The sequence below is a fragment of the Acomys minous genome, assembly GCF_964271855.1.
Source record: "Acomys minous genome assembly, chromosome: 8".
Lineage (NCBI taxonomy): Eukaryota > Metazoa > Chordata > Mammalia > Rodentia > Muridae > Acomys > Acomys minous.
The window spans coordinates 102,951,237-102,963,605 of NC_140489.1; the positions used below are offsets into that span (position 1 = coordinate 102,951,237).

General features: G+C 44.7%; 1 protein-coding gene across 1 annotated transcript in view; it reads right to left on the reverse strand.

Moving 5' to 3' along the window:
* The window catches only part of SELENOI (selenoprotein I), a 39,919-nt gene extending 29,346 nt beyond the window's left edge, over nucleotides 1-10,573 (reverse strand). The window contains exon 1 of the mRNA XM_084792760.1: nucleotides 10,354-10,573. Coding sequence (XP_084648886.1) covers nucleotides 10,354-10,410 — 57 coding nt within the window. The 5' untranslated portion in view covers nucleotides 10,411-10,573. The remainder of the gene's footprint in view (nucleotides 1-10,353) is intronic.
* Between the last annotated feature and the right edge of the window lie 1,796 nt (nucleotides 10,574-12,369).

Here is a 12,369-nt window from a genome sequence, read left to right on the forward strand (position 1 = left end):
ACCCTGCTTGAATAGAAAGAAAAAGGTTGACAGCATAGAAATTTCTTAATTTAACCCTTTGATACTTCCAGCACAAAGTAGAAGTTCAATAAACACATATAAATGTCTGCACATGTGAACAAGTAAATGCATATTCACTAGGAGATCAGCACATTCACCTGTCAGCTACTATTGTCAAGTAGATACAACAGTGTTAACTGCCATTTGCCAGAATCTAGGCGCAGCGGGGAGACGGGCCTCTGAGCATGTGGGGGTTATGTTAGCTAAGGAGGAAAAGCCATCTTAACTGTGGGCTGCTCCTGGGTGGAGAATCCTGGCCCCTGAGAGTGGAGAGAGCCAGCTGAGAAGCAGCGGCTCAGCACTCACTCCTCTCGCTGCCTTCACTTCCCTGCCATCAACTGTGAGGAAGAATAAATCCTTTCTCCTTTAAGTTGCTTTTATCAAGAGTATTGTATCCTAACAACAGGGAAAAAAAGGAAACTAAAGTAAGGATTATCTGTCCCCATCTTCCAGATAAAGAGGCTGTAAAATTCAAACCAGCACGGCTAATAAACCGGAAGGTCTATGTTATAAATCCTGAGTCCAATAAGATTAAGTCATCTTAGAAGACTCTTGTGAAACAGATCACTCTGCTTTAAGCCAGACTATGCTGTCTTAATACAACCATTAGCTCCTAGGCCAGCAGTTCTCAAACTATGAGTTGCGACCCCTTTGGGGGTGAATGACGCTTCCACAGGGTTCACAGACCAGATGTCCTGCATATCAGATATTTACATTATGATTCACAACAGTAGCAAAATTACAGTTATGAAGTTGCAATGAAATAATTTTATGGTTGGGGTCACCCCAACATAAAGAACTGTATGTATTAAAGGTCACAGCACTAGGAAGGGTGAGAACCACTGTCCGAGATTCAATGCACTACAACTGCAAGCTCTCCCAACATAGCCTTTCCTCTCCCAATGCACAGTACACACGTCTCAGACTGATTCCCAGAGTTACTCCCTTGTATGGCCTCGATGGTTACTCTGCTTCCCTGAGGGTAGGACCCATGGCTGGCTTCCAACCAACAGACACAGCAAGAATGATGGGTGCTACTGTTTCGTCTAAGATGTATCAAAAGGCAGAAGTGTGAAGGCCAGATGTCAACCTCTGATGCTATGTCTCAGGAGCCATGTATGAAGCTGTTACAGGAACCTGGCTCATTGACTAGGCTAAATGGTTGGCCAGTGAGCTCCAGGGACCCATCTATCTCTGCCTCTTCAATACTGAGGGTACAAGCATGGACCACCATGCTTAGCTATCTGAGTGCTGGGAATCTGAACTCGGGTCTTGATGCACTTCCTTAACTATCTTCCCAGCTCGAGAACAGACATGCTGAAGCCTGGTGGCATTCTTAGTACCTGGGAGGCAGAGGTAGAAAGACCTCTAGTAAGAGGCCAATCTTACAGCAAGACCCTACCTTAAAAAAAAAAAAAAAAAAAAAGCAAGCCAGGGATATAGCTCAACAGCAGAGCACATGCTTAGTATGGGCAAGTCTCTGGATTTAAGAAAAAGAAATCACAGCTACTTGATGTTTGAGAGATAAGGTAGGCATATTACAGTAAGATAACGTCTCTTTCACATCCATTTTTTTTGTAATATGATTGAGTGTTTCTTTGATGCAAGGTAGTTCTCAAAGTATGGGTCTCAAACTGAACACAAATCATTGGCCTCAAGCAGATCCAGAGCATCAGGGCCCCCAGGAAAGGATAGGTGAGACTTATAGGCAGAGGGAAGAATTCTGGAAAACTCTCAGGCCTGAAGACTCACCAGCCAGATGTGGAGGAAGAGTAGAACCAGGGATTAAAGGTGTGCGCCACGGCATCTAGCCAGAATCCGCCTTTTAGCAAACCCTCTGAAGTGAAAATAAATGAGCTAAAGGATAAGCCACTATCAAGAGCTTAGGGGCCAACAGACACCTCCTGCGAGTAACCTCAAACATTACGTTTAACCTCGAACATTACATTTTGAGCAAAAAGCAAAGTATAATAAACACCATTAAGTACCCATTAAATGCCTACTAAATACAAGAAAGCATTGTGCCACAACTGAGACCAAAAAAAAAAAAAGCTAACTCTAAACTTCAAATGCATTTAAGGAGGGGAGGAGTATTAACTCTGAACAGAAATAAAGTTTCTTATACTCTCTTTATTATGGCTATGAGGCTCTAAGAACCACACCCACAGACATGACTCAACGATCTCATCAGTGAGTACTGCCATTTATATCTGCTAACAAGTCAGACCAGACTAGAGAGGGAATCACAGCCAGAAAAGAGATGCACACAGCATGATGACAAGCAGGCCCAACTTAGTAAGGAACAGAAATACTTGCTGAAGAATCTGGATATCAAGCACATGATAAATGCATAAAGCTCCATGCAGATTCTTACATAGGAAAGCCATGTTTGAGAAACCTGAGAAAGACGGCTATAGGTGGGTTGGTGGCAACTATTACTGGACTTTCTTGGACCACCAGCTCCCAAATAATGACATGGAGACCTTTTATTGATTTGAAAGCTTAGCCTTACCTTAGGCTTGTTCCCAACTAGCTCTTAGAACTTAAATGAACCCTTTATATAATCTACATTCTGCCACATGGCTCGGTATCTCTCAGTCTCTTAGTCCCAACACTTGTTTCTTCCTCCACATCTGGCTGGCAAATCTTCGGGCCTGATAGTTTCCCAGAATTCCTATCTCTGTCTTACTTATCCTCCCTTGCTTTGCTATAGACTGTTTGACTCTTTATTAAACCAATCAAAAGGTGTGGGAGTGTTTACAAAATATGATACAAGCATAGAAATAACAATGCCCAAGTCCAGCCTGCCCTCAGCTCTCTGCAGGGACAGAGTCAGCCTTTGAGTAATATAAGGACAATCTTTGCACAGTGCACAAGATTGTTCTAACAGACTGCAGAGCCAGAGGATGCTTTGACACATGCCTAGAGTCCCAGCACTTGGGAGATGGGCTGAGCCCTTCCACATCCACCACTAATCAAGAAAATGCCCTAGAAATTTTGCTAATCCTACAGAATCATTTTCCCAGCTGAGGATCCTCTTCCTAGATGACTCTTGTTTTGTGTCAAGTTGACAAACACTAAGGAGCACAAGAAGGTCTGTGTTTGGCTTGGGGCCTGTGGGTCCTGAGTTTTTCAAATAATGTATCATGTACTCTAACCTGGGCTCTTACTCAGATCCTCCTGCTTGTGTCTCTCAAGGGCTGACATTAAAGGCATGTGTTACCATGCTTCAATGTATCTGTCCTGGAGTTGGAAAGATACTTCAGTTTATAAAGTGCACAAGGACCTGAGTCAGATTCCCAGCATCCATATGAGAAAGCTAGGCATGACAGTACATAAATATCATTTCGTGTAACCTCAGGGTAGGATGAGTGGGATGTGTGTGTATGTTATATGCTACTTAACATTACAAGCAAGAAAACGTGAGCAGCAGGTTTATTTATTTACTAAACACTATATTCTGGGCACATAACAAATATTAACTCACTCAACTTTGAAAATAATCCTGTGAAATAAAAACTATCAAACTCATAGATAAGGAAAATTAGAGCTCAGACTGTCTGCTAATGTTCACACACAATAGAATGTGTGTACTTTTTACTTAAATATTAGCCTCCAAACTATCTAATAAAAACATTTTCATTCTCAGAGCTAAGCTGTGAATGAAATGTCCCTTTTATCCACAGTTTCACTTTCTTTGTCTTCAGTCAACTGTAGGAAATAGTAAATGGAAAACTCAGGAATAAACAATTCATAAGTTTTAAAATTTAATGCTGTTCAGAGTATCAATGAAATCTTGTTCCTGCCCAACGAGGTAGAGATATGACTGTCCAACTGTCTAGCACATCCACGCCATACAGACTACCATCCATTAGCCATTCTGTAGGGGCCAAGGATCAATTATAGTGGGAATCACGCTGTTTATGTTCAAAATCATATTCCCCAACGCCCATGTCACTCACCTCACTGGACTCACCACTAGGCACTGTATGTCATGTGATCACAAGACGGCTATAATGAGTATTTTGGCAGAGATCAAGAGAGACCATGTTAATGCAACTTTTACTAAAGTATACTGTTACTATTATTAAGCCCTTGCTATGCCTGCTATAAATTAAACTTTACCATAAGCTTGTTTGTACCTGTATCTGCAAATTACATGACATACAAAGTTGTGTGTTACCTCAGGGTTCAGGTATGCACTAAGTGTCCTGGAATATATCCCTTGCAGATGAGGGGTCTACAAGACTCAACTAGATGCACAGCTAGCAAGGTCAAGCCCACCTGTGCCACTTCTGGTTTCCACTGGCCATTTTCTCATCTGCAAACCGTTAGCTACATAGCCAGGTAAGCACATTACTAAAGGTTATCGTTCCAGCCTTACATGTCTGTACAAATGCAGCCAGCACCAGCAAGGCACAGCTTACTCTTCACTGCTACGTTGAAGAGGCGGCATGGCATGTAAGAACACAGACTCCAAACCCAACCGCCTGCCACCCACTTTCAGTCCGCCGCGCTGTGAGTGGCAGGGCCTTGGGTGCTTCCTCCACATGGCACCTGCAGACAACTTTCTCCCTCTCCTGCTGAATCTCTCCCCTGCGCCTGGCAGCACTTCCCCATCCATCCTCTTACTCCTTTGGAAAGATTTTCTCTTCTAACTTCAGAATATAATTCTTCAATAGACATTTGAAAGGGAAAGAAGGAAGAGAGGAAGGAAAGGCAATGTGTGGATTTAAAACTGGGTCTTTGCTACGTTGCCCTGGTGGCTTTACATTCCAGCCCCTGCCTCCTGTGTGTTGAAACTGCATGTGTGCATCAGTGCACCTGGCAACTGTACATCTTTGCCTAAAACTGCTGGCGTATTTCCAAAGCTTATTAATGTACTCAGTGAGAATAACCGCATCAAGGCGACTAAGGTGCTACTGGTGACGGGTTATTCTTGAATCACAGTTGACCTCTAGGCATTGTCATGTTTACATGTAAGATTGCACAATGGGCAGTTTGCAGGCACAATCAACAGAAATCTAGTCAGTAAGCTAGCATACTGTTTCTACTGAGGTTCAGGAAGCATCCTAGTCTTTGAAATTACAGAGACTGTCTCTAATAGAGGACAACTCATTCATAAACTATAGTTCGTGTTTTGTTTCCTTTTGGATTTTTGTTTTTCTTTTTCGTTTGTTTGTTCGTTTGTTTTTTCAAGACAGGGTCTCTCTGGGTAGCCTTGGCTGTCCTGGACTAGCGTTGTAGAGCAGGCTGGCCTCGAACTCACAGCGATCGCTTGCCTAAACTCTTGCTAACCCTCCTGTCTCTGCCTTCAGAGTGCTGAGATTTTTGGCAGGTGCTACAATGCCCAACTTGACAGTTCTTTAGAAGAAGAAATTTTGTTTTAATTCAAAATCTACAAACTATACTTTCATGTATCCCCATCCAACAAGAAATCTCCCACCTAAATGGTTACTATAAAGCCCTAGGGCCGGTCATCACAGCTTAGGAAGGACAGGTCAGAAAGATCAGGCGCTCCAAGGCATCCATCCTCGGCCGCCTAAGACTCTGAAACCAGGCTGGTCTCCAAGAGACCCATTACATACAAATATAATAAGGGAATTTTTTAAAATTCACAAAACCCTGCCTCATATGACTGCCACCTCCCCCCACCTAGTCCACCTACCAACCTGAGTCATCCCTGGGCTGCTTCTTACCTTTTATGTGTCCCCTACCCCCACCTCCAATGCCACCCCCAGCTACTCGGTCACCATGTTCTGTCAATATTAAATGAGGGATGGAGAAGATCAAATGAACAAAGAGGACCTCTATGAGATACATGGGCCAGTAGGAAAATGGCAAACAGGAGAGCACATACTGTATTTATTTATTTATGGTTTTTAGAGGTTTTTTCCATTGTGTTCTTGTTGTTTGAGACTAAATCTCACAGCACCCTGGATGGCCTGAAATTTGCTATGTATCTGAAGCTGCCCCTGATCTTCCTGTAGCCACCTCAAAAATGTCGGGAATCACAGAAGCATGTGCCTCCTTACCAAGCCATATACTCATTAGACATAGCTTCCCTATGCAGCCTTGGTTGGCCTGGAACTCACTGTGCAGAGCAAGCTGGCCTCTCACTCATAGGAGTCCATCTATGTGGATTCTGGTGCGTGCAATCACGCCCAGTCATACACCTTTATAAAAGAAGCTAAGCACACTGAGCCTCAACTATAAGGACAGTGCGGCCCAATATTCTGATTTTTCAAGAACATCCGGAAATCTGGACTTTATGAGAAAGATTATTTTTTAAACGTAAGGGTCAAATTTAAACACATCTGCTGGATAAATTCAGTATGAGCTTTCTAGTTGTGACCTCTACATTCAGACTCCCTTCTCCCTTGCTAGGTGTGGTGGTTCGGGCCAGTAACCCTAGAACTAGGCAAGATCAGAAGTTGGAGGTTAGCTGGGCTACAGATTGTCGAGGAGACAAAAAGAGAGAGAGGGAGGGAGGGAGGGAGGGAGGGAGGGAGACTCTCTGCTCCCTTGGAGGACATGATGGTGCCGGGCCTGTCATCACAGCATTCTGGATACGGAGGCAAGATTAGTAGCTTGAGGCACACCAGGACAGACACAGACACTCGTGCACACACACACACAATTTCGAATCCCTCTTTTCTGCCATAGCATTGAGGTCTTCAATATTCCTAGGTAGGGATTTATTGATTATTTATTGGCATCAGCATCACTTGGTGGGGGGAATCACCCCTCCACACACACAAACACCAAGTGATGCTGATGCCAATAAATGGGCCACAGACTAACCCACAGAAGAAATTACTCCCACTCCGCTAGGAGCCTGCCTTCCTCTCCAGTTTCACCTGCCACAGCGCCATTATACTCAAAAGCCTGACTTTGTGGTTCTTAGAAAGCCTCTCAGCTCATCTCTGCGTTTCACGGCTCTCATGGAACAGGCTGCCTTTTCCCTTGTTCACTCCCTCTACTCAGTTTTCTTTTTTCTAGGCTGGCCTTGCCTTCTCCATCACCTTGGAAGCCTTCCTCAGGTGTAATGTCTGTTCTCACCCCATCAGTGTGTGCTCCTCAGCCTTTCCCGCAGCACCTAGAACTTACACTCTGTACTCATTAATTATAAAGGGCTGTTTACCCATCAGAGAGCCACCAAACTGGGCTCTCTCAAGTCAGGAATTTCACCTTAGCTTAATTTTGCAATCCCAGTACTGGGCCTGATAAGCAGATCTTCCATAAATGCTTGCTGAATAAATAAGACTACACAAGATGACCCAGTTTGGATTTTGGTTTTCTGGCATTGCTATCAAGATGCAAATACAGTCTCCCTTTAAAACTTAGCTGTAATGGTAATAAATTCACAGTAACTACGATCTCTGAATCAGGTTGTTGTCATCAGCACATTAATTAACTAACCAACAGAAGAAACCAACTCCTGAAATTCTACTCTTGAAACTAAACAAGGTATTTCACTCTTTTCCTCTCTAAAGCAAAAGGATACAACACGTCATTGGCTGCTACAGTATAAATTACAACTGTGCCTTCCCTAGGTCTGACTAAGCAAAGCACAACAATTTAACCCATCAAGTGTGGAGTCCTTCAACAGTATTTGTCCAATGTGAAGAAGAGGAAAAGAAAGGGTGAGGAGAGAAGTGATAAACCTCATGAAGGTGGAAGACTTCAACACAACTTTCTGAGCTTGTTATTAAGCAACGAAGCAGAACAATAGTACTTCTAAACCAGCACGTCATATTCAAAAGGAATATTCAAAAGAAGCCTTCCAGCACCCACACGTACTTAAAATACCTTCTGTTCATTTTCATTCCTTCAGAGGACTCTCTTGACTGGGCAGCTCTTTGGCTCAGGATGCTGTGGAGACACTGATCATATTGAACAAGACAGCTATCAGCCCTGCCCACCTAGAGCTCAGATCCTAACACAGAAGGCAGACGGTCAGCTAATCATTAAGCTAACTACAAGGAGGACTGTTTAACTCTCCACCAGAAGACACAAGGATTGAGAGTATATAAAAGTGGAGCCACCCCAGACTGTCTTCTGTGCTGAAGGTCATCTCTCTCTTGCTACAGAAACCCAGCTACCTCTCCGCGTGCACCCGCTCAACAGCTCTCTGTGCAAGTGCCAGGTTTCCATATGTAGCTCTCAAATGTACCTCTAGGGAAGATAAAGAATGAAACTGCCTCAAAAGTAATTTTTTTTCCCACCAGCTGTTATAGAAGTATCATTTTTTCCCCTCTGTATCTTTTTGCTCTACTATAAAAAGGCTACACCAGAGAATAAAAACCTCTTGAAGTGTTTTGACTGCAGGTTTGGGGGTGGTGTTTAAATGTATGAAGTTATAAAACATGTACTCTCTAAAGAACACACAATGAGAAGGCAGAGAGACAGAAAAGATCTGTGTGCAATTCTCATCCCAACAAAACTGACCACACAGATTGTTCTCTCTTCGGATGACTCCGATTCATTCTTTTAATATGAATGTGATATGGTATCAAGCAAAGAGGCTTCTTCTGCTAGAATGTTAAGTTATACATTTGTATTTTATTCTGGCGCCCCTCCCCCAAAAAGTGCCTCATTGTGACTACAATAACCGCAACAAACTATTTTAATGAGCACTGGGGCACTCGCTAATTTGATGTTTGTTTTCCAGGATGATAGGAAACCTGCTGCCAAACACGGGAACCCAATCAGCTAACAGAGGAAGGGATAGCTAGGGCAAAACCACACTGAAATGTCTGATAAAGCAGGACTCCTGTGGAGCTGAGAAATTTAATCTAGAGGAGACTGTAAGAAAAAGAGTTCACTAAATAAAACTGCTATTTTATAAAAAGCTTGCTCTAAAACTCTGACTATAGTTAGAAGAAATAGTTTAGCTGCCAATTTTTACAGTGCAGCACAGATAACTGAAAGAGGGTGGGGCTAACGACACAATAGGCGGTATCTGGGTTAACAGCCTTCTGAAACATGAGTTGTAAAGCTTTGACTCTAGTTACTAAGAGAGTTCTGGAACTTCTTCCCAGTTACAGTTTTTTGGGTTTTTTTTGTTTTGTTTTGTTTTGGGTTTTTGAAACAGGGTTTCTCTGTGTAGCCTTAGCAGTCCTGAACTGGCTTTGTAGACCAGGCTAGCCTCGAACTCAGTGATCCACCTGCCTCTGCCTCCCGAGTGCTGGGATTAAAGACAAGTCACCACCTTAGTTCAGAATGGTATGGCCCAACACTGCCTCAAACAGGAATATCCTAGGGCTTTCTAAAGTCCCTGGAAGTTTTTTCTATTCCAGTTTTTTTTTTAATTAAAAAAAAATGTTTCCCCAGATAATCATTCATTGCACACGTTTGCTGCATGCCCACGGCAGTGTATCACTATGCTTTGGCCATGCTGGTCCACAGATCCAGCCTCATCATTTGAACATTCTAGTCTATTCGACAGGCACACTAATTTCACAAAGGAACAGACTACTCTCAGGAAAGGTTTAGCAAAGAGGAGACACTAAAGCCCATTATTTCAAGTGAAGGTGACTGGATAGCCAGTAATTACATAAATATGGACGAAAAATACCAGCTTTTCCTGGGGTCTCTTTTCAACCCCTTACTACAATCTACTCAGCCCAGCAGAAACTCAACACTTGAGCTAAGAGCCTAAAAGAGAGGCTGAGTTGGGTTTCAACGAGAAACCTGACTTTGGCATCGGTTTCTGTGTACTCGAAAAGCCCGCGCGCTCTTCGCACTACACACATACTCCTAGCGCACACTGTGTCAACCAGCAGCGCCAGCGCCTGCCTCCTACCAGGGCCAGCGTGGAGTGCATCTGCATCAAGGCCTGGAGAAGCCACTTCCCCTCCCTGAGCATCGGCCAAAGCACCATCGGGATCTCTGAAGTTGTAAGCACTGCGAGGAAAATGGGAAGTTCATTCAAGCGAAGACCAAAAAAAGAAGGGCACGGAAGGGAACGACTCCCTCTCTGGGAAAGGCTGGAAACGAGCAGCAGTGACAAGTGATAAGGAAAAGGAGAGAAAGGAATTCCCACACCCCATTCTCTTCGGGCTAAGGGAAAGACCATCTCCTGCGGAGTGCCGAGACCCAGCGGCGGACCTAGGATGCTCCCACGCTCCCCGGCCGCGAGGCTCCCCCGGGATCCCCGCAACAACGCCCGCCGGCGCGCCACGCGGCAAGCACAAGGTGACACGGACCGCGCCGGCCCCTCAGTCGTCAGGGTGCGGCCGGGGCAAGGGGGGGGGGGAGAAGGGGCGAGCGCCAGCCGGTCCGCTCTACCTTGTACTTGTCAAAGCCCGCCAGCTGTTCCGGGCTCACGTATTCGTAGCCAGCCATGACGACCCGAAAACCGAACACCCACTCCGCAGCGGCAGCGACTCTGCGCGACAGGGAAAAGAGACACGGAAAGCACACCGAGCTGTTGCAGGCAGGGATGGGAAAGCCTGGGCTGGCAAAGAAGGTAGAAGCGCGCTCCGCCCACCGCGCACGCGTAGGCCCGCCCAGCGCGCAAGCGCAGCCCCCACGGCTCCCGCGGGCAGGGACACCGCCCCTCGCACGGCCCGCCCCCAGCCCCACCTCTATCCAATCGGCACGAGCTAACCTATGCCAAGTCCCGCCTTCCCACTGTCTTCGTCGCTTCATTTGCTAGAGTCAAAATAGGTGAACTGAAGAGGAGAGGTGAAAGGTCACCTTCCCAGCAGCCTTTGCTCTTGTCTCTGGTGTTGGATTCCCCGTGGTACTGTGTGGGATTCCTTCTTAAGCTTGTGGTCCGGGTGAGTGTGTACGCGGGAGGAAGGGAGAAGCCAGGTGCGTGTTTTAAACGCCTGGAACCTCGGGATCCTGCGCTTATGATGCGGACGAACAGGAGACTGGAAGCGATCCCATAAGGGACTTGAAAAGGCGTCCGAGTCCGTCCCCTCCCATCGGTGTTGTGTGTGAACCTTGGACTGCCTCGTCAAATTCCACTGGTTCATTCCGGTGCGAATTCCAATTGCTTAAATCTCCTCGATTCCCCCATTAAACCCTTGAACTCTCAGTATCAACGAGGCTTTAACTGTATTTGCAAGGAGTGTTTTTACAACTACAGCCCCAATGCCTTGTGGAGGGAACACGTCACCAGTGGTTAATATGTATCTAATAATAGGAGATGTTTTATAACTGCTACTTTTTATTGAGTGCCTTAACGTGCGGAGAACTTTGCATACATTATTGCCAACACATTAACATTATTGAGACCAGAGGTATTTTCCTCACTTCCCCTAGCACAAAGGGCGGATCTGTGTGTTTCCCAGTACCAGCAAGAAGAAATTGAGATTGCACCCCCTGACCAGAGACATTTATTGGTCAACCCAATTAAAAATATGGCCCTATTAAAATTACATCAGTGAATCCGCCAGTCTCCCTACTTCCCTGGAATAAGGGCAATTAATTTGAAATCTTCTTTTATGTTCCTTGGAATCATTCACTTAACAAATACTTATTAGAACCTAAGATGTGCCAAGCATTATTTCTGGATGTGTGGGGTTCAAGTGGGCAGGGTTGTCGGGTTTTTTTTTTTGAGACAGGGTCTCATAATGTAGTCCCAGCTGGCCTGCAGCTCACGATACAGCCCAGACGAACCTCAAATTCATGACAATATTAACAGTATCTCAGGTGCTGGGACTGTAGATTTGAGCCACCACACCCAGCTCTGTGTATTTCTTTTAGTCAATATAAATAGGACAAGAAGGAACTTGTCATCAAAACTTTTTTTAATATAATAAGCCTTGTACTATTCCATCTGAAATACAAACTTCATACTTAAATTTCTAACTACTTGTGGAAAACTATTTAAAACGTGACATGATAGGGCTTGAGAGATGGCTCAGTGGTTGCAGACTAGAGGGCTTGAGTTCAGTTCTCAGCACCCACATGGTGGCTCACAACCAACTGTAGCTCCAGTTCCAGAGGACCTGGTGCCCTCTTCTGGCCTCCATTGGGCACTGCATACACATGACATGCAGGCCAACACCCTCCTGTACATGTAAAATAAAAAATTAAGTTTTTAAAAACTCACATGAGTGCAAGCTAATAATAGTACAAGAGCTGCAGTTGTTAATCCTTCACAAAGAAGCAAACTCAATGTGACTTTTCTTTTTGTTTCGTTTTGTTGTTTTTTTTTTTAACTTAAAAAACAATTCTCCCCCCCCCCCAGAGGTGAGTGGGGAGGTACACACTTATAGTCCCAGCTTTCTGGAACGCTAAGATGGCAATCACTTTAGCCAGAGTTGACCTTAAATTCATGATCCTCCTGCC